Below are 25,361 nucleotides of genomic sequence, written 5' to 3' on the forward strand. Positions count from 1 at the left end.
GTGGTACTTTTTTTGGTTAATTTTCTTCATTGTGTGGTGGTTTGGCGGACGGTTGGTGCTGGCGGAATGGCTGCGAAAGGTACCAGCTGACTAATTTGGGGCCTACCACTGGGATAGGATTTGGCATTGCAAAACCACACACTGGGGCTTTCTTTTTATTTGGAATAGAAGGCTGTGATTGGTCAGAGGGGGATTTAGAGGAAAGAGGTTTTTGAGAGGTTTTATGGTTTTGGTGATTTTTGGTTTTTGGTGGACCGGTTGGGGTTACTGGAAATGGCTGCGAAAAACGTCAATTGCGCTAATCGAGTATGGGAATGTGATAAGTGTGTTTTGGGTGTGATTTTGGGGTTGGGAGATTGGAGAGTTTGATGTTCATTGTTTACGGAAAATGGCAGGTTTTGGGTGTATTTTGGGCCCTTTTGGGCCTTTTGAGTCTCTTGGGGCACTTCTGGGTCTTTAGCTGAAGTATGAACTACTCTACTAAGGCAGCCCTTCACCTTTTGGTCATTTCTGGGGAGCTTGTGAAATTCAAACTTGTTCAAATGACCTTCTATTGGCCATCTGGTCAGAGCTAAGTAAGGTTTAAAAAAGCCAGGTACAGCAAGAAAACGAGTTGATCTGTCAATCAAGTCCTGGCAACGCCTATTTGTTTAAAAGTGAAAATCAGTGATATGCTCTTCATACTACGGTTTTTCTTCTTCTCATTTTCATACATCTTCTTCAAAGTCTTTCACACACATTTATCTCCTTCTCTTGATCTGCTGCAACTCCAGCCACAAGCTGGGTGATCTGCTGAAGCATCGACCGGCTCACACATTCGGGAACGTCAACCTTCGTCATCGAGTACATCGCCAAACTCTGGTCCGTAAAAGGATTTTTGCCTTGCTGGTGGGAACTGTCTAAAACGTAACTTTCTTCATTCTGCTCAGTATCATCTAGTTCCTCGAGTTTGATAAAGGTTTGATAACCCTTGGATCTAAACATTCCCATACTTCCCAAACGTTTGACCTGCAACGGCAGAAGAATCGAATCCTTATAAAGGTAAAGGAAATTGGCTTCGTATAAGCATATACCCTTTGCACCGCGGACCAAGACAACGCCAGTGACGAAAGGAAATGCTGTTCCTATAAAGCCATGAGAGTTGGTCCATTTGTCAAAAAGATTCACATTGTCCTCTAAGATATCAAGTCGGTCAAATTTATCACCATTTCTCATCAAATAATTGAACCAGACTTTATCCACCAGCAGTAACAACTCCCAAACAACAGTCTTCACAGTCTCCAAATCAATAAAGTAGCTTCTCATTGACCAGTATAAGGTATCAAAAACCGTAACAAGTCACTCGAGCTCCACGCCTTCTCTGAAGACCGGTAGATGCTGGGAAACCCAAAATCTTGTTGTTCTTGGTGACGAAGAACGGTCTGGTAAGCTTCTTCTTCTAACTTGGACCGCATTCTTTTCATCCAAAGGTAATAAAGCTTTTCTGCGTAGGTAGAAACATCTGCCACTATAAAGGGAGTAAAATCAAGGTCGTTTACTTCCTTCTCATTTATCATTCGGTCAAAACGCCTTCTTTGAACTTGCGATGCCCATGAGATAACCAGAAACAAGTTAGAAAGCCAAAATGCACCTTTCGATATCAACCTATCTTCGGGCATATTTTCAAAAGCATTGTCAAGTGAAGTTTCTAACTTTGAAAAAAGCATCTCTCGCTTTCGGGTTCGGCAAATTTCCTAAATAGTGCCACAAAGAATATGATTTGCTGAGCAGCTTTCAAAGCTTCCGAAACATCTAAATCAGCAGCGGGACCAAAAGGAGGAGGCTCCATGATTGCTAAGTTCAGGCAATAATACACAATTTCATTATGGTCCATTTCGAACTCGTCAGGAAACTTCTTCAATAGGCGGGAAGGAACTCTTGGCTGTTCGTATATCCTGGCCAGCTTAAAATGCCTATCCTCGACATTGTTCAAGTCAAAGGGCTCGAAATGCAGCTTTTCCTTCTGTTCTTTCAAAGCACCAGCTTCAGCTTTGGTTGCCTCAGACTCCTGCTTTTCTTCTTCCAGCACTTCAGACTCTGCTTCTCCCAAATCCTCAAACCCATCTTCTGAGCCCACTTCGTCCACCAGACGAAACTCAATCTTCTTTTGAAACTCTTCCACGGAGGCAACCTTCTCTTCATCACCCAGCTTCATCGCCTTCGCCGCTGTCAGGCTTTCAGCTTCACCGTCTTGCTGGATATACGCAATAACAGTACAATCGATGTCCTTGGTGGCTTCATGAATAAACTGTCTGTGGGCCTTCAAACGGTTGTTTTCTTTGATGACAAAGATTCCATCCTCGTGTTGCTGGAGCTTCTTTTGAACCTCTTTTCGACCAATGATGTAGTGGGGCAGGTTGAACTCACGTTGGAGAAAACCACCTTGGAATGGGTATCTGTAGCCATGGGCTGACTCTTGCAGGACCAAAAAGACGACGGTTTTCATGGTTTGCTTGGAGGGCAATGATCAATGGGGGATTGTGAAGTATATACACTTCTTTTTGGCTGCAAATCCATGCAAGTGGCTAGGCAGGAGCATGTAGAAAGCAGCAAAGTAAAGCCAGTGACTAAAAGGGAAGAGGATGTCTTGTCTGGGAGCGGTGCATTGGCTGACATCAACTGGCTGCCCGTCTACATCTGTTCTTGTTCGGCATGAATATTAAAGTGCATACTTATCGATGCCTGGCGTCAACGCCAGCGATATCTTCGTGAAATATGTGAAACCCGCTTACTCGAGCTTCTTCTCCTCCTTCTTTCCGTAGTGAACAATCTGGCCGGCAAGAACAGCATTCAAAGCAAAAGAGGTCAGGTAGCCAGCAAGCAAGACAGAGTCTCTGGTGCGGGACTTCTTGAAGTTCGAGGCCGTGGTGAACACACGGATGAGCGAACCAATCACATTGGCGAAAATCGTCACCTCAGACAAGTGAGCGGTGCTCTTCAATGCCTGGTTTCTTCTGATTTGAGGAATCTTGGCCAAAATGCCAATTGGAATGTTCAAAATCTGCAAAGTAGCAATAACCTGAGGTGGACAGATCTTGGTCAAAAACACCAACACAGCCACAATGGTGGCAGCAGGCTTAAGCAAAGCCTTGAAGCATTCTCTGATCTGGTCCTTCTCGCTCAAGGTGGTGGCGGCAGCGAGCTCTCTTCTCAACTTGTAGTACTTGAGAAGCAAGAGAATAGCAATGTTCTGAAGACCCAACAAGAACAGCTCGCCGTAATTGACAAAACTGTTTCTCTGCTGCTTGTTGTACGTGACATGGATCCATTGAGCAGCCGTCTCCAAAGTGACCGATTCTTCACTAAGACCCTTGGCCAACTTGGATCTCGCCGCCATCGTCTTGGGGCCCAAGATCTTTCGAATCTGCGGGATCTTAATCACAGAAGACACTCCCACCATCAACGCTCCAAGCAACAAAGAGAGCACTTTGGCGTATCCAATGGCCTTGATTTGTCTAAAAGCAAACTGCAAGATCACCTTATTGGAGATCTCAGGGTCCCTAATGAGGTTGATGAGCATCATAAGTGGAGCAGACATTTTATAGAATTCTTGAGTTGTTTGTTGGAAGCTGACAATTAAAAAGCACTGGTTGGTGTTTGGTTGATATTTTGATTTTCACTTTCCAATCGAGGGGTATATAATCATGTGCCGCGGTTGGAAAGTTTGCCCAATGTTGGTTTCTGCCTCCACACAGGTCTTCGAGATGAATAACTGAAAATGGAGATAATTCAGATGATCCTGGTGGGAGGAAAAATCGGAGAATTCTGGACTCTTTATCTTCTCTTGACCAGCGCCAACTTCAGCTCAAGCGTGTCTTTGGTGCTTTCAATGTACTTTAAGTTTTCAAGGTGGATGTTCAACAACTTGACAATCAGCTCGATGGAGGCCTCTTCGCCCTGGCCACCTCTGGAACCGATGTTCTTGACGAGAGACTTGTTGAAAACGTCGCTGACAGAGTTGATGTCGCCAATTAAGGTTTCCAAGTTGCCGCCCAAACTGTCCAATCTCTCGTCGAGCAACTCGGCGTTCTGGTAAGCCTGTTCTCTCAATTGATCAGTAGCGTTGGTGGAAGATGCGGGAAGGTTGGCGTTGGAGCCTCCAGTGGTGGTGAGGGCGGCGCTGTTGGCTTCGTTGCTGTTGAAATCGATGTTTCTGAGAAGAAGGTCTGCTTGCTGCTCGTAGTTGTCCAAAACCTTGTCGAGTTCATCTTGCTGGCTCTCCACAAAGAACAATTGCTGGTCAATCTTTTGTTGTAAGGTTTCGACCTCGGTGGAGTCTTTATGCAATTTGGCAATCTCGTCAGCGCTCTTGGCAAGTTCCACGTCCCATTCATTAACCTTGTCAGTGTAAGTTTCAAAGATGGATGATGTCTGTGTCAACTTCTTAGACCACTTGGTGATCAAGTCGTCCATGGTCTTGTTGTCTAGGGAAACGGGGATTGGCTCTATCTTGGTTGGTTTCAAAGTTGGACCTTCAGAAGTGACAGTCTGGGTTTGTGGCTGGCTTGGGGCAGAACCTGGAGCTGCTGGAGCAGTTGTAGATGCACCATCGGCCTTCTTTTCCTCTGGCTTGGCTCCGAAAAGACCTCCAGAAGCTGCTGGCTTGGACTCACCTGGCTTACCGAAAGAGAAACCACCATTTGGCTTGTCGTCCTTCTTTTCATCCTTCTTTTCTTCGGGCTTAGCACCGAAACTCAAGGTTGGCTTGGCTCCACCAGCAGCAGCACCGCCAAATGAAAAGCTTGGTTTATCGTCCTTCTTCTCTTCTGGCTTGGATCCGAAAAGACTTGGTTTAGCATCGGTTTTGCCATCTGGCTTAGCTCCAAAAAGACTTGGTTTATCGTCCTTCTTTTCTCCTGGTTTGCTGCTACCTCCGAAAGAGAATGCTGGTGCTGAGGAATCCTTCTTTTCCTCGGGTTTACTTCCACCAAAAGAGAAAGCTGGAGCAGAAAATTCCTTCTTTTCGTCAGGTTTGGAGCCGAAAAGGCCGCCTTCCTTCTTCTCCTCGGGCTTGGATCCAAAAAGACCACCTTCTTTCTTTTCAGCTGGTTTGGCACCAAAGAGACCACTTTCTTTATTTTCAGCTGGTTTGGCACCAAAGAGACCACCTTCTTTCTTTTCTTCAGGTTTAGATCCACCCAGACCGCCAAAATTGAAGGCTGGCTTAGCAGCTTCTTTATTTTCAGAAGCTTCAGGTTTTGAAGCAGCAGAACTGCCACCGAAATTGAAAGCAGGGGCTGGCGAGTCTTTCTTTTCTTGTTGACCGAAAAGGCCACCGCTTGGAGCGGCAGCTGCTGGCTTAGCGCCAAAAAGACCACCAGCTGGTTTATTTTCAGTATTCAGTTCATCCTTCTTCTCTGTAGATCCACCGAAAGAGAATGCTGGGGCCAGAGTGTTGGCTGTGCTTGCAGAGGAACCGAAAGTAGGCGTCGAGCTCTTTTCTGTGCTGTTTTGAGTGCTTTGTCCGAAAAGACCACCAGAGGAACCTGAAGTTGTGTTAGACTGGCCAAAAGCACCAGAAGAAGGTTTTTGAGCAGCACCTCCAAAGAGGCCGCCTGAAGGAGCACCAGAAGTATTAGAAGAAGCACCAAAAGCAGGTGAAGCGGTAGAAGAAGCACCAAAAGCAGGTGTAGATGGAGTAGTTTCCTTCTTTTCTTCAGGTTTCGAGCCGAAAAGACCACCAGACGAAGGAGCAGCCGTTGAAGAGCCACCTTGCTGGCCAAACATACCGCCACTGCCTCCAGAAGAGCCGAATCCACCCGCAGAGGACCCAAAAGCGTTACCTCCCGTACTTCCAGAATTCGCCTGGCCAAAGCCTGAAAAGCCTGATTTAGCAGGTTCAGCCGGTTTTGAACCAAACGCCAGGCCTCCCGAAGCAGCCTGCTGGCCAAAAAGACCGCCTGATCCCGAACCTGAACCAGTGTTGTTATTTGAGCCAAAAAGGCCACCAGTCGAGCCCGAAGCCGAGCCCAGGCCAAACGCCGAAGGCTGGCCCAGCGTGTTATTCGTAGATTGAGCACCGCCAAACACAGACAGCGCCGGCTGTTGCTGGTTCAGCAGTTGCAGAGATTGTTGGTTTTGGTTCAGCGAGCCAAAAGCAGAAGATCCACCAAACGAGAAACCCGATCCCGAATTGGCGTTTCCAGAATTGGCAGGGGCACCAAAGGGCGACCCTGAAGCCTGGTTAGTGTTTTGCAGGCCAAAGTTAGAGGACATTGGGGGAAGGAATAAGGGAAATGGATGGAGAAAGGTGAAAACGAGATGTTTGATGGTGGATGTTTGGCCTGGGTGGTGTATGCAGGTTGGTGGTTTTGGATAAGGTGATGGATTGGGGGGTTTGGAGGGTATTTGGGGGAGATTGGGGGATGTTTTGGGGGAAACCGGGGGTGTAGATTTTAGTGGTTGTGTTGGATTTTGTCTAGGATGTTTGTGTGTGGAGATAGCTGGGGGTTGGAGGCCAGGTAGAGTATAGTGAGAAGACGAAGAGGAAGTGAAGAGACAGAGGGGGAAAGAAAAAGGAGGTTTTGGTGAGTTGGAAATTGGAGGTGCTAAAATGGGATTGGAGATTTCGATTGAGTTGGTTTTTTCTTTGGATTTTTCGGATTTCGAATTTACAGGGGGGGTTGTTTTTCGTGGTTTTTCATGGTTTGCTTCTTTTCGCAGCCAAAATGGAAGAAACAGTTGAAGAGTGTGGATTTGAAGGAGGGTGGAAAAGAGAGGAAGATATGAAAAAATTGGTATTTATTGGAGGAAGGTGATTCGAAGGAAGTTAGGGCCAAATTAAAAAAAATCAGTGTCACATTGGCCAAATTCAGTGTCTGATTGGCCAAGTTGGTGACAGTCAGAGAGCAGTTGGTGAAAGTCAGAGTACTTGGTAGAGTAAGGTACAGATTACAGTGTAGGGATGGTGGCAATGTATTTTTTATACTTATGACTAGCATATTTTTTAATTAGAATTTCAGAAACATATTGATCACCGTTCATAGGTGTCTTATTACTACCATACCTAGAGACCCAGCTAATCAGTTCATGTAACAGTGAACAACACAATCCACGGTTTTCCTTACGTTTAATTGAATGACAAATAAAATGAGGGCTGGACTGGAATTGGGCTGGTTTTGGTTCCTTTTAAAGATGTTTGTATTGCAGATGATGTGGTGTTTGAAGGGATATGGATTGCTTGAGAGTGGTTGGCTGAAGATGTGGATTTGGTACTTTTTTTTTTGGGGGTTTTATATGTGAATTGTCCAGAAATGGAGAAATTCAATGGTTTGGAAAAGAGGTGCTACTTGTGTGTGATTTGGGTGGAGAGGAAGACCAAAGGGTGCTCTGGGCATGGCTTACTGTCAGTCGATTCGGTAATAATTTGGGTACTTCAGCTGTTCTATCTATTGAAAAAGGCCATTTATAAAATTAAGGAATGGATTCAATGGCTAGAAAATACTGGCAGCATCTTGTTATATTGTATGGTTCAGTTGATGTTGGAAGAAAGACCAGTGGTGGTGAAGAGTCAAGAAGAGGTGATTGTAAGATACACTTTTTCTTTTTCCATTCTTATGATGCTTAAATGACTCCAATTTAATTCAATGGGCCCAAAGAAACTGCCAGTGCTTATTTTTCAGCGTGGAAGGGCATTCGGTGTGGGTGTTGAATGACATGAAGAGATGTATACTGAGTACCGTCAAGTGGTGGAAGTAGGCACCTTCAATGCTAATTTTCATTAAAGAAAGGCAATTACCTAGATTCTTCAAATACGAAAAACAGGGAAATGGAAAGCCTAAACACCTTTAAAAGACTGAACAGACGTGCTACTTATGCCTTTCCATCGCCTCTTTGAATGTCTCTCCACAGTACAAATACCAACCCAGAAGGACACACAGAACGTGAATATCCGCCATTGGCTTCACCTGACGGTACTTGGAGGCACCTTGAACCTTTTCAGCCGATTCTAGCGAAATCCAAACACATTGACCTCCAACGGCAGTTAAAACTACCAGTTAGCTCTTCAAGAAGAGCCCTCCAGGAACCGAACAACCCTCTACTGCTGCCCAGCCAACGTCAACTGCCTTTGTCCTTCTTCCTCCAATTGTTCTCTGCCTCTCCTGATGCTCTGGCAGGCCGCCACCACACTTCACCGCCTAAGCGCATATTTTCACTCATCATAGCTACACCTACAGTAAAGCAAAGATTTAACTCAATTGATATACAATTGGCTCCCAGCGACTCCCAGCCCGCAGGGTTGGTGAGGAGCTGGTGGGTGGAGTTTCAAGGGGTCCGATTTTTCTGGTTTTCCAACGTAGCTTCCAACCTGGCAGTTGGAAACCACGGTTGTCAAACCCAAACCCTCCAACGTAGCTTTCAACCTAGCGGTTGAAAACTACTTCTTGGAACCCTGAGCAGCCACAGCAGCAGCACCCGCAGCAGCAGCCTCTGGATCCAAATAATAAGCAGGCTTGGTTGGCACCAACTTCTCGTCCAACTCATACACCAAAGGAATACCAGTAGGAATGTTCAAACCAGCAATATCGTCATCTGAAATATTATCCAAATGCTTGACAAGACCTCTCAACGAGTTACCGTGGGCAGCAATAAGCACCGTCTTGCCAGCCAACAAGTCGCCGGCGATCTCGTCCTGGTAGAAAGGCAACAATCTGTCAATCACCAACTTCAACGACTCCGTCTTTGGAATCACTGCTGGGTCAATGTCACTGTATCTGATGTCGCCAGCCTGGGAAAACTCAGACGAGTCCTCAATCACTGGAGGTGGAACGTCAAACGATCTTCTCCACGTCTGGAACTTCTCCTGACCGTAAGTCTCCAAAGTCTGGGCCTTGTCCTTACCTTGAAGAGCACCATAGTGTCTTTCGTTCAATCTCCAGGATCTCTTAACTGGAATGTACAACTGGTCAGCAGCCTCCAAAGCCAAGTTGGCCGTCTGGATAGCTCTCTTCAACTTGGAAGTGTACAAGATATCAGCGGTGATGTTGGCTTCTTTCAAGAGCTCTCCACCTCTGATGGCTTCTTTTCTTCCAACTTCAGACAAGGGCACGTCGACCCAGCCGGTGAAGAGGTTTTTTTCGTTCCATTCGGATTGACCGTGTCTGACCAAAACAAGCTTAGGCATGGTGGAATTGGATTTGGGGTTTGGGAAAATTGGGGGTTTGGAGGAAAAGGTGGGAAACCGTGGCTCTTTATACCGCGCCGGGTGGGTGGAACCCGAGGCTCAGGTGACCCGGGGAGAACGGGTGGAGCCATTGGGAGATGGGGAGAGGTGGGATGGGGATATGGAGGGTACCGTTGGAAAGCTGGGGTTTGGAAGGATGGGGTGGTGAATTTTGGGGGGATTTGGGCCACTGGGGCGGGAGTTAGCTGGGGTGTTGTGGATGCGAAGTGGTGGTTATGGAGGAAGAGGGTGTAGAAGGGCCAGTTTTGGTGGAAATCGGCTGGAATTTGGAGGGTAGGTAGGGGAAAGGCTGGGGATTCTGGGGGTACTAATTTTTCAGTGAATTTGTTGATATTGGTGGACTTTGATGGAGGTGTTGGTTGGCGTTGTGGGTGTGGCCTGTGGCTGCAAAACATGCGCTTACGAGGCTCCTCGGGTGGATGAAGCATGAACATCAGGAAACCGTGAGGAATCTACGAAAACGGTGGAAATCTCGTTTATTTACTGTTACTGTCGTAACGCCGGCGGCACCGTCGGCGTTGGGTTTCCCTGGCTCTCACTTTGTGTGAGTTGCTTTGGCGGGTTCTGATTGGTTGGTGGAAGTGAAGGACGTAGAAACAAGCAGGGACCTTCAATTTGGTCAAAAGTCAAAGCAAAAGGCTTCAATTGTGTAGATCATCAACGAAATCTCGTCGCTCTGTAGAGACCATTCCTTGACGGTTCCTCACTGCCCAGTGCATGTGAAGTGCACGGCTGAAGACGAAGAACCCGAAGCAACCTTCAATTCCAACGTCAAGAGCCTGAAACCGGGTTGATATGATCCTCAAAACACCACCTACTGCTTTCCTTCAATGTTGCATTGCTGAAATGTCATTGCAAATGTAACTTTCAATGTACTGCCACCTTCAAAGGCAGCCAAGCAACCAATGCACATCAAGAGCAGGTCAGGGAACCGCCAGCATCACGGAACGCCTTAAACTACCTTTCCTTTCCCTTCCTTTCTTATCTGGCCATCACGAGCCGGAGTTTTGGGCGCCGTGTGGTTATGCACTTAGATGGACGATCTGTGGCAGCAGGTGATGTCAAATGAGGTGATCCTGGAACAAAAGAACAAGAGAACGCCTGGACGCCACGAGCGGCTCAATGTAACCTGTAGTCTGTTTCTGGACGGTAACGTTATACTGTAGCTCGTAGATTGTGGACGTTCTGATGGGTTGCTTTGCTGCTTTTGGTGGTTTCTGTGGGTGAAAAAGACCCTGAAAGCGGCACTTGGTCAATCTTAACTGTAGAAAGGGTCTCTCAAAACCACATAGACCTTCTTTATCCTGTTATTCCGTTGGTCGACGGAATTGAGCCTGTTGCTGGACTTTAAAGTATCATAGAGCGATCTCATCGACCTAAGGTTGCGCCATAAACCCGTAAAAACGTCGAAGCACAGCAATTCTCTCGGTTATAAAAGAAACTTCCATGGCTTCATCTTCCCATACCTTCCAGGCGTCCATTGCACGACACACACAGAACCAGATCAGCGAAGAAGCTTCCATTGCGTCACCGCAAGCAACCAAGGCCACTCTAGGCCTGAGATGGTGTTTTTCGATGACACTCTAGAAAAAGAGGTCTTTGCGGGATGACAATAAGCTTTGGATGATAGAAGGACGGGAAGAGTTGACTTTTGATGTTGGGGTTTGCTTCTAGACCCTGAAGCTTTAGCAACCCTTCTGGAGGTGTAGCATTGTGACTTTTCTCTCTCTTTCTCTCTCGAAGTCTCTTTCTCTCAATTGAAATCCATTGATATCCTTCACTTCCTAATTCAGTGGAAATCAACAGATATCCGTCTTCAGTTTCCCTGGCGATTCCTGAACACTGCCTCCACGCCCAGAGTTCCAAATCCTCAGGGTGAACTCTCGATAAGCTGGAAAGGCCATGCACATCGTCTATCTTCAAAAACCGAAAGCCAAACCGAAAAGGAAACGGGAATAAAAAAGGAAAAAAAAAACCAAAAAAGTCGCTGATTACGTAGTGCTTGACATTTTTGCGCCAATTCGATAACACCAGATCCGTTAGAGGCCCTGTAGGTTTGCGCCTGGTGCTTTTTGTGATACTCTACCGGCTCCTTCGGACTCCCAACGGTGCAAGATGGTCCGCTGGATGTTTCTTTTTCGGATTTGCGAGAAACCTGGGAAGAAGGACTGGTTTGGTGGAAAGCGAAGTTAGGGAAGCTTCCAAGGGCTCTAAACGAGGAACAAGTGGGTTTCAACGTAAAAATGGACTTTATGGGTTTTCTGGGCTTTCTGGGCATAAAATTGGGCACTCTTGATGTTTCTGAGGCCCTTTCTGAACTGTTTGGAACTCTCTGAATCATTCTAGATCCATTTTAGACATTCCAGGCCATTTAGACCCATTCTGCCCATTCTGACCCATTCTGGGCCAGAACGTTCAGAATAGCTCACCTAAAATGCTCTCCCGTCTGCTTCGTAGCCTCTGCAATCTTATGATCCGCCGGATTCGGCGCCAGCTCGTACAACGTAATCACTGGATCCTTCGAAAGCTCAGTAAACTCGCCTCGAAGCTCAATCGAGTGCAAATGCACCTGCTCCTCGTCGCCATAAATATCTTTAAAAAACAACGTCAAGTGCTGAATCCCCGTAAAAATATGCCTGGGCACATGGTGTTCTACAAAGTCTGCATCGTCTTCAAGCGACTCAGGCACTTCTTCTTCACAATCACTGTCTTCATTGTAATTGACACCCACATTTGGATGTTCCAACGAATGAAGCGGTTTCACCAGCTCCACGTTATCAAAATCAATATCTCTGTTGTTCTTCCAGACCTTGATTGTCTTAGGACAGTACTTATCACCATTTGATCTAATAATGATCAGATGGAGCTTTACGGATCCGTTCAAAAACGGGATATGAAGTATAAGCTGCTCGTCAGCGTCCAGTTTAATAATTGGCTTCAACGAATACCTGGAGTTGCCGTTTTTAAACAACTTCTGGAGGTCGTCTGGCTTGTTTTCCAAATTGAGCGCTGTAACGTGTGGCAAATCGACTTTCAGGTTAAGCAGGGTGGCCACAGATGTTGGAATGGGCGGTACGTGGTCGTCGCCACCGTCGTCGCCGCCGTGGGAATGGCTATGGCCATGGAAATGTTCGTTTTCACAAGACATGGAAAGGGAGGAAGTGAAAAGTTGGTAAAAAAGCGGTAGAAACTCGGGAAAAGGGGGTGGGTAGGGTAACTTGGGTCGGGGAGAACGATCTGGGGGTTGTTTTGGGTTGAAAAGGGGCGGTTTTGGGTGAATTGGGTGGTGGTTGGAGGAAGAGGGAGTAGTATGGAGTGTGGAGATTGATGATGGGGAGTTGTATACAGGCGGGGATTGGGGAGGTGAGGGATGGAGGAGGTACAGGCAGATGATGGAGAGGCGATATTGGTATCAAAAGAAAGAGAAAAATTTGGGGGTTCTGGAGGTGTAATTTGGAGTTGTTTGGGACGGTTTTGGGGGCGGTAGAGGCGGTTGAAGGTGTTTTGGAGGTGGGTGTAGAAGGAGGGTTGGCATGGAGGGGGAGAAGTGTAAGGGGCTAGAGATGGTAAGGAGGTGGATTATGAAGAAGAATTAGGGGGATTCGGGTAGTTTGGAAGGGGTGGGGGTGGGAATTGGTGGTGGTGGGTGGAAAAACACGTGCCGAGCACGTGGAGATAAGGTTTCAAAGGAAAGGAAGGAGATATTGGGAAAAGTGTTTGGATGGGGTTTTAGAGGTTTTGAAGGTGTGGAGGGTGGTGGAATAGGATTTGTGGAGTTTTGGGGTTTATGGGTGGTGGTTTGGGAAGTTGTTGGTTTTTCGCAGCCAACGGGAAGGAGAAGGTGGATGGAGCGAAGGAGGGACTTTGGTGGTCGTAGGAAGCTTTATTGGAGTGTTTAGGGGCTTTCAGGGGCTTTGGGATGTTTGGGAGTGAAAAAGTGGAAGTGGGTTGGGGTTATGGATGGTGGAAGGTCAGTGGACATGGAAGAGTAGAAGGAGAGGAAAGAACATGGAAAGGGAGTAGCGTAGGATGAATGGTAAGAAGATCTTATACTGTTAGCTGTTATATTGGGAAGATTTTACGTTGGAATAAAAGAGTAGAAAAAAAGGAAGGGAACCAAGGAACTAAGAAAGTAGGAAAGTGGGAAAGTGGGAAAGTGGGAAAGTGGGAAAGTGGGAAAGTAGGAAGGTAGGAAGGTAGGAAAGTAGGAAACTGGGAAAGTAGAAACTAAGAAATCTAAGAGGAACTAAAAGAATACCCAAAAGCCCAAAAACCTAAGAAGCCTAAGAAACTAAGTACCTGAAAGACGAAACTGTTGGAGTTGGATGGTGGGCATTCCAAGAGGAGTATACAAGTGGAGGTGTACTTATGAAGACCAAGTGGGAAGATGCTTAGTCTGTGGATTTGAGGCTTCAGAGGTTTTGCCTAAGTAATTGAACAGCTCATAGAGATTTGCAATTTTTCAATCCATGAAGTTCAAATTTCAATTTGTGGAGTCTTAAGTGCTTTAAACTCTTAGTACCTCTTCAGAAGTGATGCCTTTCTGGCACTTCCATTGTAAGCTTCACCTGGATATGACATTCTACGACAAGGTACCATACTAAAAAGAACATCCACAGAGCATCCAAAGAGGCTGGAGGTAATTTTCCATCAGCCACGAGGCTTTCAAACCAGCTTCATAACACTTCTTTTGATTCCCTTTCCTCCATTTATCACAAGCACCATTGCATGTTTCCCCAAAAGCAGTCTCCAACTTCCACCAACCATTCCTTTTTCTCTTCCTTCACTTTCCCCCATTTCACTTGTTTACCGTGAACATTCTCCGAATTTGCTCATTGCCAAAGCCTCCCCTTGCTGGATCAAAACCTCTGCAGCCCTTACATCACCGTGCAACAAAGGGTGGAGGAAAGTAAGAAGAATTGGATAGGGGACGGGGCTGGAAGGCAAAGGTTGGGGCTTGGTGGTTTGTGGAGGTGGAGGTGAATTGTGGAGGTGGAGGTGAAGGAAAGGAAAGGAAAGGAAAGGAAAGGAAGAAGCAAAAGCAACAAACAAAAGCAAATACACTTGGTAGTCTTTGATTATAGTATCTAAGAATGTAGAATCTGGGGCATGGGACAATATCAAGGGGAACTGTACAACTAAGAAATAGAGAGAACCAATGGGTACTGAAAGATACAACAAAGTATGAAGCTAAGGAACTAGAAAATAGGAACCTAACTAAGAATTCTAAAATCTGATCATTTGTTGTGTTGAAGAGTAGAAAAGGTATGATAGGCTGTTATTAGACGATAGAGAACAGTGAACCTATAAGGTTCTTGGTATGTCTAATACTCTAAATGACCAGGAACCTAAGAAATAAGAAAGTGAGAACCTATGAAACTAAAAAACGAAGAAACTGAAAAACTAAGAACCTTGAAAACTCAGAAACCAGTGACTTTTCTTGCTTAAATCCTTATCTGTCTCTTTGCCCATATTCTGCTTCTTTCATCAACCACTTATCTCTCTGGTAATAGAAGCATGTAATTTGTACCATCTCTATGAAACTCACAAGGTCAAACACTGCAAAGCCAAGAAGACGTATCGTCCAGTCTCTGTGAAATCCAAAGTGCCACTGAGTAATGTATGTCCCAGTCCAGGCAAAGTTGAAGCAACCTAAGTAGATCATATGGGAACACCAAACACCAAAGATAAGCAATTGAGGTCTAAATGGTCTGAATCACAGAAGCCAGAACGATTAAGAGGTCTTTCAATGGTCTACTACCATCTTCAACTGTGAATACAAATAGTATTAGGCTCTTTGTCACCTCTTGCTTTGGCTCTTTGGACATTCAATTGGAGTACCACTCCTTCTTCAAATACAAGAAGTAGAACATAAAGTAACATAAATAGGAATCCTAAAGATCCATCTACTTCGTTAAAATCTAAGAATCCACTTTCCTACAAGACCACTTAATCTACAAAGTGAACCTTAAACACCTTCTCTTCTTCCTCCTCCCATTTACTTCACCTCCCTTTGCCTCCCGACGCCTCTGGAAATACGAGGATCGTAAACCGCCAACCCCAAAACGCCCCAGGAACGAGAAATCCACCTTGGAAGCGGCATTCCACATGTAATCCCTGGAGATCAAACAAAAGGGCTCCTTCGTTTATTCTTTCCGGGAATTTAGAGATGCTGTTCATTCCAGAGGCACAATTACAGCCGTTTCAACCAAAACACAAGTTTTGCCATGACGTCAGGGAAAGGACAAAAATCACACATGAAACCTTCGTTTCTTCACTTTGTCTTGTTGTGTGTTTTCAATTCCACCTATTTCTGTTGCCGGCTGAATGGGACCTTTCAGAGAAGTTTGTGAACCGGCATACACGACGGGCCGGGCTTAGAAAAGGGACATTTTACAAGTAAGGTTCTTTGGGTCCAGGCAGGTAGAGGCGTGTGTGTGGTTGACGTAGTTCTGACGTATTTGAGCTTTTTGTATATGGTTTCCCGATTGGGAAGTATAGCCGCGGGACCTTTTCTACGGTAGAGGGGCCTAGGGGGGCTAGAGGGGGCCAGAGGGGTCCGGAGGGGCACGTGGCCAACGTCATAGTTTATCCGAAGGGGGGTGTCCACCCCCCTCCTTGAAAAAAAGAAACTCATAGTGAAGGCCCGCTTATTGCATGGGGCAGCACGTTACGGCCAGGCCATGCCATGTTCAGGGTTTTCTTTTTTTTTTGGGAGACTTTTTTTCTTTTGTGTGAAAGGGTATATGCAGGACGTGGCATCCTGCACATATTGCCCACCCGGGCTAACCATATGATGTAATGTCGTCTGACACATGTGCAGGCGGCCATTGGCTAGTTCTTTGACGCTACGTCATCGAGACATTTTCGGGCATTACGCCTCCGGCAGGGGCAATTGATCCCCCAAAAGCAGCCTGCAAAGGCTGCTGAGGCGCTGGAAATTGATACAACCATTTCCTTCGAGCCCCTTCCAGCCAATGGCGAAAAAACCACCAAAATTGGAGGCCTGAACGTCAAAAACATGAAGGGAAACGGTCCGTCCTGCATATAACTCAAAAGAAACTATACATGCAAAAAAGAAAAAAAAAAGGCGCAAGCGCTAAAATGCAACCGTCTCGCGGTTGTCGGAATATTCTGACAATGAGAAAAGAGACGCAGGCCATCTGGTGAGAGATAAGCCGTCTTATATGCAGTCCCCGCATGAAAAAGAAACCACAATATACTGACTGCAAAAAATCACCATAACCATTCCTCAACCAACCCAAAAAAAGAAATAACGCCTCCTTCCGATTCCACTATAAATACCCCGAGTCCCCCGACCATTTCCACTTTTTATCAAAAACCAAAAAAACCAAAAACACTCTTTAATATGACTATCCAGAACCAGCCAGCCGTTTTCCACGTCAACGCCGCCCTCTTCGACTGTGACGGAACACTTGTCAACTCCACCGGCGCCATTTCAGAATTCTGGAGAGATTTCGGTAAATCCAGACCCCACGTGAACCCAGAAGAAATCATCAGAACCTCCCATGGATGCAGAACCTTTGACGTTATCGCCAAGTGGTCGCCAGAAGATGCCGAGGAACAACAAGTCACTAAATGGGAAGCTTCCATTCCAGACACTTTTGGACACTTTGCTAAGGCCATTCCAGGTGCCGTGGAGCTTGTCAAGTCGTTTGATAAATTTTCCAGAGAGGCTACGGAAGATGCCAAGCAGAGATGGGCCATTGTCACATCTGGTACTCTTCCTTTGGCCACCAAGTGGTTGAACTTGTTGACGATCCAGAAACCTGAATGTTTTATTACTGCAGAGAAGGTGACCAAGGGTAAGCCACATCCAATGGGATACAGATCTGCCAGAGATACTCTTGGGTTTGAGAGCGACGATGCCAAGGTTGTGGTGTTTGAAGATGCTCCTGCTGGTATTACTGCTGGTAAGGGCGCAGGCGCCATGATTGTGGGTATTTGTTCGACTTACGATCCAGAGAAGGTGAGAAAGGCCGGTGCTGATATTGTGGTTGATGACTTGAGCTCGTTTAAGATTGTGGGATTTAACAAGGAGACGAACGAGTTTAAGGTTCAGGTTGGGGAGTACCACTATGCTAATGAGGAGTTCCTCCAGGCCGTCTAGGTGAACTGGCGAAGCCGGTTCACCACGGCCGTTCACGATTTGGCAGGCTAGAAACTGGCGCCAGCCTGTTTCTGCCGTCTGAGTCGAGAAAGCAGGCTGAAACCAAGCAGAAAGCAAGCATAAGCATGAATACCTGAGCTAAGACAGATGTCTTACAGCTACAGGGTCCCTGGAATGCCTGGGACCACCAACCGGAAGGTTACTTATAGAAGCACACATGTATACTAGAATTATCAAATTTATTATTTATGGAATATGGAAGTTGTAGATGAAGATATGATGAGACTTGAAGAAGATGGAAGTTGGAAAGTTGAAGATGACAATGAATCTTCAAGTTATAAAGTTGAACATTACCTCGAATTGAAGATGAAGAAGTACTTCAAGGACCACTTCAAGAGAGTGAATCGAGGAAAAGGATTTCAGGGTGAAGAAGATCAAGAACTGAATTGATGGTTTTAAGGTAAAGCACTGAATTGATGGTTTTAAGACAAACAAGATGAAGATAATGGAAGAAGACTTTTCGATTTGAAGAACAAGTAGAGGTAAAACCTTCAAGATAGTGGTTTGAAGATGGTTCTAAGAAGAAGATCAAGACCAAGATGGTTCTAAGAAGGAGATCAAGATTTGAAGATGAAGACATGGATTTGAAAAAAGAACGGTAAAGAAGAAGACTTGAAGAAGCCTTGAAGAAGAAGACTTGAAGAAGAAGACTTGAAGAAGAAGACTTGGAGATAAGAGAAATGCTTCTAGTTGAAATGAGCAGTGGTGCCCACTTGGTCGTGTCGATCGAAAGTTCCTTAGACTTGTCCAAAACGTCGTATTGCAGATTTGACGAAAAGGGACTTGTGAATGAAGAAGACGATGACTTGAAGGGACTTGGGGATGGTGACTTTGAGGTAAAGGCAGGATGAAGACTTCAAGAATGGGAATAAAGATGGAGTTCAAGTGGTTTGGAGAGGAAACAAAGATAAAGGCGTGAAGACTTGAAGATAAAGACTAGATGAAGTCTTGAAAGTGAAGATGTGAAGATAAAGAAGGTGAAGAGGATGACATGAAGAAGGTAGGCTTCAGATTTGAAGATGAAGACATGAAAGTGAAGAAGAAGGTTTCAAATTAAAGGTTTTAAGTGATTGGAAGAAGATGAAGACAGGATAAAGACAATTATGAAGACGTGAAGGAATGGATTTGAAGAATTGAAAAGGTATATAAAGAAGATGGACTTTGAGGTGAAAAACTTGAAGTTGATTACTTGTAGATAAAGAAGGTGAAGATGAAGATATAGACTCGAAGTTGAAGACTAGGTGATTTGAAGAAGAAGCTAAAAAATGAAGGCTTCAAGATGAGGACTTCAAGTTGGTGACTTGAAGATCAAGATGGGTTAAGGACTTGAAGAATACATGAAGATAAGGATTGAAGATACTGTAATGTTTAAATGTCCTGGACTGCTGGTTTGGATGGATTTGGGTGAACATTCAAATGAGAGTGAATGGTTGGCAAGAAGTGCTCAATTGGATGGAAACGTTTCTTTCTTAAGGTATGACGTTCAAAAGTGAACGAACGATAAGTGATTGATGAACTCATTTTGAGGGAAAAGTCTTCTTTCTTAAGGTATGTCTACCTGAACTTTGAGGTGTTTTTGGAAATCAACAGACTGAATAGCTTATCTATCATATCGTCATCGTTCAAACGAAGATGGAATGGGAGATTGGCGAATCTGAACACTTTCAGGGATCTAAAGAGATGGCTTCATTTCAAAGAGAACAGTAAGCTTTTGAGTAAGAGCTCTTTGGTTCTTCCTTTTCTGTACCATCCATTACTCTTCAAATTAGACATCTCTCTGGAATGTCTCATTACATCGTTCTGAATTGTACGGCTTTAGAGAACACTCTAGGTTGAAATTGACTTCGTTTTCCCCATTTATCATCAACAATCTTCCAATTCTTGAGTCATGGGGAGTCATTGGCTTATCAGTAGATGCACTGATAAGAGATTGATCTGGACGTTTCTGGCTCTCAGAAGCTCAATTCGTGGTGGTTTACGGTGAAATTCATCCAAACCAGAGCTTTACTGGCTTGAAAACGCCAGACAAATTTTCATAAAGAAATTTTGGGAATTGGTATGGGAATTGGCGGATTTCGTCGGTATACCTGGTGGAAAAGACCCGTACACCAGCTTACCCCAGGCCCATAAACCCTCCGCCAAAACCGCCAAATTTGGACATTTTTAAAATTTTAAAAGCTTCAGTAGGTAGCTAGTGATGTCTAGAGTACGCTGGTGGTTTTAGATTTTCAATTGTGTTACTCAATCCCGAGATATATGGAATCTCAGTTTCCCATACTTAAGGCCCCAAAAAGCACCAATATCCATAATAACAGACGCCACGCTTAACCTCCCCTTCCCAAACTTCCTCTACATCATCTCCTGCCACCTCTGATTCCCCCTGAAATCCCCAAATTCCTTTCCTTCCCACCATCTTCCCCCAATTTGCCAATCCCCCAAAAAATACCCCAAATTCACCTTCTACGTCCCGTATCTCCACCAATTTACATCCAAAACAGCCCAAAACAACACCAAAATCAACTCCAGCGTCCAGGCTTTCACCTGAAACACTCTGCGTCTCTCTAGGACACCCCCTTCCGCTGCTTCCATGCTTTCCTTCATTTCCTGCCAAATACGTCCATGCACAGATTCCAAACGGTGTAGACACCCTGGGGCGGTTAAAATTCAAGGAGAGCTTCATCCAGCGGGTAATTTCATGAGACTTGACTTGGCTGTTTTTGGAAAGCAGAGTTTGGGTTTGTGTTTAGCCCTTTGTGCTTTGGGGTTGCACAAACAGAGATTTTGAGATATCTCGAGACTGAGCGAAGCTTTGAGACGGGGGTTTCTGGGATGGAAAGAGGTGGTTTAGATGATCCTACTGACCAACTTTCAGGTACTTTCGACGACTTTTGGGCATTCTACGTCGACTTGTTGGTGGATTTCGCAGCCAGTGGTGAAAGCCTCGGTAAAAGTGCCCTGGGCGTCGGAATTTCGCTGGTTTTTTTGCATGGTAGGCGGGCCGCCCACTTCCACAATGTCGTCCACTTCTTTCCTATTTAGTTTCTTCCCTTTTTTGTTTGTTTTAAGTGGTATAGTGTAAATTTTTCTTTGGATCAATGGTTTGTCCTGCATGTAAGAACGCAAGCCATTCCCAATAAAAACCTTCCTAATGTGCAACACAAAATGTCCACTTCCCATGCACCATTACCGCTTGCTCTACGGTTGCAAAAGGCAAATGTGAAACGGTTAGACTTGAAGAAAACGTCGGGAAAATAAGGACGTGGTGTGGGCTTGTGTGCAGTACTAACATCTGAAAAAGGAACTTTCGTCCTGCACCTCGGCATTTCACGTGCACACACAAAAATGTCAGTGTGTATGAAAGAATCAACCGTTACGTCACAAAATTCGTATTAAACAAACCGTATACGTGTAGGAAAGGAATGTCTCTCTGTCCTGTGTGAAGCAGGTTGAGGTCCAGGTTCAGGAGGTTAAACTATGGCGTGTGAAAGAGGGACAAGAAGTTTATCCGGCCAAGATAATCCAGCGGGGCAAACGAGAGGGGCCAGGAAAAAACGGCCGGATCAATTGAGGGGTACCAGCAGAAAAAGAAATAAAAAAGAAATGCTGTTTTTCCGGCGGTTCCAAAAACACCCACCAACCTCCAGCGCTCCTTCAACTACACTATACAACACTCCGATAAAGCCTGAAACTAGGAGTGGCTGCGTCTCATACACGAAGAATCTAATGTGAAAAATCGCAACCTCATCTGGACCGCGCGTAAAGAAAAAAAAAAAAAAATGCATCCCAATTAGGAAGGAGGGTTATATGCAGGTGGCAAAGGACTGAAGTCGATCTAGAACTAAATAGCCGGCCCTCCCACCAGTGGCAATAAGCAGAGGTGTAGCTTACGTAGGGAAAGGCCACCCCGGGTATGGACGTTTGAGGTGGGAGGCACGTGGGGGAAAGAAAATGAAGGTACTGTTTTTTTGTGGATAAAATCACGTGACCTCATCTATGTCTTACCTGCAGTACCGAACAACCCGTAATTCATACAGCCGTTTCCAAGAAAGCTTCGGATTCAAAGAAAAAATTATTCCAAGACATTGTTGGATGGAAGGCCTTGGCGATGAGCTTGTAGCCGTGGAAAAAAAAGTAGAAGTGGTCGAGGGAAGAATTGGGTGGATGGAAAAGGTGGGTGGTATAGACCCGTACACCACATATATAGTGGTTTTCCAAAGAAAAGTTGGCATATTCTTAAAGGGAAGTGAAGGTGGAAAAAATGGGTGTTCTTTTGGGATTATAGTCGGTTTTGGGAAGCCTTGGAGAGTAATTTGGTCTTTTTTGGACGTTTTTGGCGTTTTTGGGTGGCCTTTAAGTGGCTGCGAAAAGACATAAAGTGTAGTTTCGGAACTTTTCAGTGAATTTCGAAGAAACGAAAAGGTTTCTTAATTTTGGAGTAACCAGGGGATTTAGAGATGGATGAATTTAAGACTCCTCGATTTTGGGCTCTTTTTGACCGTTTTTCGTGCTTTTCTGGCGGATTCGTTGGCCCAATTTGAGTGTTCACCAACATCAACAGCCAATTCGTCAGATTTCCATCTTTTTTGAAATTGCTTTCAATTCTCATGTTTTTCTAGAGGTCTAGTTTCCTAAGAGTTTCTTTTTCCTTTCATTTTGGCACGTTTACCTCAAAAATCACCAACCTTCTGGAACCTCATTGGCCAATGAAAAGGACCAATCTAACACTTCCCTTTTTCCGTCTTTTACCTTTAAAACAACTCAAAACCAAGGATTCCTTGTTCTTTAGACAAATCAGCAAAAACATACATCTCTTTTTTTTTTCTTGAAGCTCCAAAACAGACCCAATTGATCAACCCTACTTCTCATATTGTACCCACTCGTCTTTCCTGACTGTTCCTGGCTTCCCTGGCTAAACCACAATGTCTAAGCGTTCCAGTAAATTCAATTGATTGTATATTTATCCAAAAGATGTTCTCCCTCTGCCTATTTTGCCCAAACAGATCCTGTTCACATCAACCACTAAACATAAATAAGACACACTCTAGTGACTAGCAAGTAACGAAGCAGCATTAACAAAAAGCAAACCACGACTTTCTTCAATTAAATTCAAAACCCTCTCATCAAAGAAAAATGGGCGCTACAGTCAGCAGTCTGTCTTTTTGGTTAACACAAGCAGAATGAACACCGCTGTCAATTTCGTTCCAGATATGCCTTCAGCTCTTCGAACGTACCATCTGATCCCTTGGTTTCAAGGCAAAGATACTCCAAGTTTGAAAAGTATCCTTAAAGAGGTATGTGATGGCCAGAAACATCAACTTACCTTGTGGTCTTTTCAAGAAAAACGTTGCCAAATTGATTTTCTAATGCCATCTTCATTCCTCATCAACATATACTCCTTCTATTGAAAGATACCTGTTGGGTTGTTGTTTATGGTGGAAAGACATAATAAAGACATAATAAAGACATAATAAAGAGTTCAATGAGGAGCTATGAAAAGTAGGAAATCTGGACGAGTATAAATGGTCGTCATCCTAAACTGGTCTTCCCACCAGTAAGAGTTGACCTGACATCAAGACCACTACTAAGCATAAGGTAAAGGTACTCCACTGAGTAGCAAGTAACGAGCCAGCATTAATGAAAACGAAGAAGAATCTTCTTCTGAAGTACTGTTGAAATTACCACTACTTCTTAAAATCGAATCCATCTCTATTCCTCATTAAAGGAGTATAAGCATCATAGATACTGAAGCGCAGTCAGCTCTTATCATTATTCTTGTACTCCCTGGTGCCAGTTCATACTTCTCCTTTTCATAGTTAGCTTTCACATACGCCGAGTCACAGGCCTGGGTCGCTTCTGACTCGTCAATACGTCTTCCATAGATCAAGTCTTTAAGCCCAGAAGATCTTAAATGGTACGACGCCCAAAACGAAAAACATGGCATCCATCAGGTTTTAACTAGAGCTGTCACATTCATTTACTGGAAGGAGGAGCCTTCTGCTACCAGAATATCTGACATACTCCTTTTAGTAGACGATCTGCTAATACTAATATACTTACCTTCCCAAAGGACAGGCACCAACTGAAATAGGTGTATTTTGGTTTCCTGATTTTACTTGATTCCCCTAGAAAAAAAATAATTAAAAAAAAAACAGGAGAATGAGCCTCCTTAGGTATATATGCTCTGGGTAGCACTGAATGTCCATTTGGAGTGAACACTTCCACCAAAACCTCCAACGACGTCAGAAAGAATCTTTAACGATAAACAGACTCTTATTTAGCCTTTGAGTAATAAATAGAGGAAAGCAGAACCCACCTCTGGACGTCCTTATCACACTTCCATGGACCATACTCTTCCCCAGCCACTTCTCCATTACCCTCCACCCAACTCCCCCAAAAACCATCAAACCACCACCAAACTCCCACCAAACAACCCAACCTGCCCTCCAAACACACCCACAAACTCTCACCACCGTCTCGTCTCTCTATCCCTCACAACCTCCCTTTCCTTCCTCTCCATCCTCAATCCTCACCAAAATCCACCAACACCATCACCAACCCACGCCAGCGCCAAAGAAACCCTCCAAGTCCTCCAAAATCCTTTTCTTCAAACCTCAAACGATCCACAGCTTTCATTCTTTTTTCTCCAAAGATCTTCCCCCACCCAATCTCTCAACATCCAAATCCTTCCATACTCAACCACCAAACCTCCCTTTTTCACACCCCCAACATCCCAAAAACTCCCCAAACCACCGTAAACAGTTTCCTTCCAGCCTCCCCCATCCACCTCCCTCTTCCCCTTCTCTTCCCCTTCACTTCCCTTTGTTTACCTTTCGTCCCGATCCGGTAACAACATCGAATCACCTCCAGGTCCATTCTTCTACCCATTCTTCCACCTCCTCCTTCCATTCTTCATGTCTGAATTATCCCGTTCTCCGTTACGCCCCGCTGCCAGCAACAGAATCATCTCAGAGTCCACAGGACTATGTAAACTTCAACTCTCCCCTAAAAGAGAGAAAAGACATGTTTTACAGCACCAACTGAGTCTGCCCAAGATAACCAGCAAACGGCTGCTTCTCCAGGTCCAGCCTGCCCAGCCTGCCCAGCCTGAGCCGTCTAGAAACGACCTTTTAACGAAATACGCCCAGAAACAGGCAAAACTTATGGAGTTGGAGAACCAGGCTGAACTAGTCCGGTTTGAGCTCTTGGAGCTTCAGAGTCAACTTCAAACTACAGAGAGAGAGTTACCCTTTACCAATGAAGTGAAAAACTTAAAGAAAAAAGTGTCTACGATGTTCCAGCAGGCTCCACAGGCGCCAGCGTTACGCAAGAAAGCTTCGAATATCTTTAATTCGCCAGAACCAGCAGCTTTAAAGCAAAAAGCGTCGATGGTTTTCAATAACCGGTTTTTAAACGACGTCAAAGAGAAAATGGACCAGCAGCAGGCTGAATTCACGAAAAGAGGGTCTGAATTCGCCAGATCCTTCTTGGGGTTCCCTAAGAAGGAAGAGGACAAAGGAGCTACGGCAGATTCGTCGTTTATGTTTGAAAATTTGAATTCCGAACCGGCAAATATCGATAAGTCCATTCTTCTCAGTGAAGAGCTGGACTCTTCGTTGATTGTGGATGCGTACGTTTCTGACGATGAAGATTACGTTTCAGACGAGTCTGTCGTCTACTCGAGGTGTTGGTAGAAGGTAGCGTTTTGGTGAAACAGGTAAAAGAGAGATGCCAGTGAATGCACTGAAAAACAGAAGAGGCTGCTTGATTTGCAGAAAAGGCTTGATCGTCGTTGAATGGCTCCTGGCGGTCCAGGGGAAGATAATAGAATGATATAGATGGAAACAGCTTGCTGACAGGGAAAGAAGGGCTGCTCTTGGTAGCTGAAAGAGTGGAAAGTGATGTATTTATACAGATAATGCTTAAAAGATATATTTCGTTGGAACGTTT

The 25,361-nt window shown here is 44.9% G+C and overlaps 9 protein-coding genes across 9 annotated transcripts; 3 read left to right on the forward strand and 6 right to left on the reverse strand. All coding sequences in view use genetic code 12, as the record gives it.

Moving 5' to 3' along the window:
- Positions 1–720: 720 nt before the first annotated feature.
- On the reverse strand, positions 721–1,305 carry CXQ85_004328 (uncharacterized protein; the record flags this gene model as incomplete). Its single annotated transcript, XM_025487952.1, has 1 exon — positions 721–1,305. One exon carries the CDS (start codon positions 1,303–1,305, stop codon positions 721–723), a length of 585 nt encoding a protein of 194 aa, XP_025341760.1.
- Positions 1,306–1,687: 382 nt separating this feature from the next.
- CXQ85_004329 (uncharacterized protein) lies at positions 1,688–2,485 on the reverse strand (the record flags this gene model as incomplete). The annotated part of the gene is made up of 1 exon (XM_025487953.1): positions 1,688–2,485. The coding sequence occupies one exon, from the start codon at positions 2,483–2,485 to the stop codon at positions 1,688–1,690; it is 798 nt and encodes a 265-aa protein (XP_025341761.1).
- Positions 2,486–2,767: 282 nt separating this feature from the next.
- CXQ85_004330 (uncharacterized protein) lies at positions 2,768–3,577 on the reverse strand (the record flags this gene model as incomplete). The annotated part of the gene is made up of 1 exon (XM_025487954.1): positions 2,768–3,577. One exon carries the CDS (start codon positions 3,575–3,577, stop codon positions 2,768–2,770), a length of 810 nt encoding a protein of 269 aa, XP_025341762.1.
- Positions 3,578–3,813: 236 nt separating this feature from the next.
- NSP1 (FG-nucleoporin) lies at positions 3,814–6,255 on the reverse strand (the record flags this gene model as incomplete). Its single annotated transcript, XM_025487955.1, has 1 exon — positions 3,814–6,255. The coding sequence occupies one exon, from the start codon at positions 6,253–6,255 to the stop codon at positions 3,814–3,816; it is 2,442 nt and encodes an 813-aa protein (XP_025341763.1).
- A 2,161-nt stretch (positions 6,256–8,416) lies between these two features.
- Positions 8,417–9,163, reverse strand: GPM1 (phosphoglycerate mutase; the record flags this gene model as incomplete). Its single annotated transcript, XM_025487956.1, has 1 exon — positions 8,417–9,163. One exon carries the CDS (start codon positions 9,161–9,163, stop codon positions 8,417–8,419), a length of 747 nt encoding a protein of 248 aa, XP_025341764.1.
- A 2,485-nt stretch (positions 9,164–11,648) lies between these two features.
- Positions 11,649–12,371, reverse strand: CXQ85_004333 (uncharacterized protein; the record flags this gene model as incomplete). Its single annotated transcript, XM_025487957.1, has 1 exon — positions 11,649–12,371. The coding sequence occupies one exon, from the start codon at positions 12,369–12,371 to the stop codon at positions 11,649–11,651; it is 723 nt and encodes a 240-aa protein (XP_025341765.1).
- Positions 12,372–16,592: 4,221 nt separating this feature from the next.
- On the forward strand, positions 16,593–17,354 carry RHR2 (glycerol-1-phosphatase; the record flags this gene model as incomplete). The annotated part of the gene is made up of 1 exon (XM_025487958.1): positions 16,593–17,354. One exon carries the CDS (start codon positions 16,593–16,595, stop codon positions 17,352–17,354), a length of 762 nt encoding a protein of 253 aa, XP_025341766.1.
- A 279-nt stretch (positions 17,355–17,633) lies between these two features.
- On the forward strand, positions 17,634–18,265 carry CXQ85_004335 (uncharacterized protein; the record flags this gene model as incomplete). Its single annotated transcript, XM_025487959.1, has 3 exons — positions 17,634–17,753; positions 17,915–18,012; positions 18,058–18,265. The coding sequence occupies 3 exons, from the start codon at positions 17,634–17,636 to the stop codon at positions 18,263–18,265; spliced, it is 426 nt and encodes a 141-aa protein (XP_025341767.1).
- A 6,060-nt stretch (positions 18,266–24,325) lies between these two features.
- On the forward strand, positions 24,326–25,105 carry CXQ85_004336 (uncharacterized protein; the record flags this gene model as incomplete). Its single annotated transcript, XM_025487960.1, has 1 exon — positions 24,326–25,105. One exon carries the CDS (start codon positions 24,326–24,328, stop codon positions 25,103–25,105), a length of 780 nt encoding a protein of 259 aa, XP_025341768.1.
- Between the last annotated feature and the right edge of the window lie 256 nt (positions 25,106–25,361).

The sequence above is a fragment of the Candidozyma haemuli genome (genome assembly GCF_002926055.2).
Source record: "Candidozyma haemuli strain B11899 chromosome Unknown G_2014730914, whole genome shotgun sequence".
NCBI classification, from domain to species: Eukaryota; Fungi; Ascomycota; class Pichiomycetes; order Serinales; family Metschnikowiaceae; genus Candidozyma; species Candidozyma haemuli.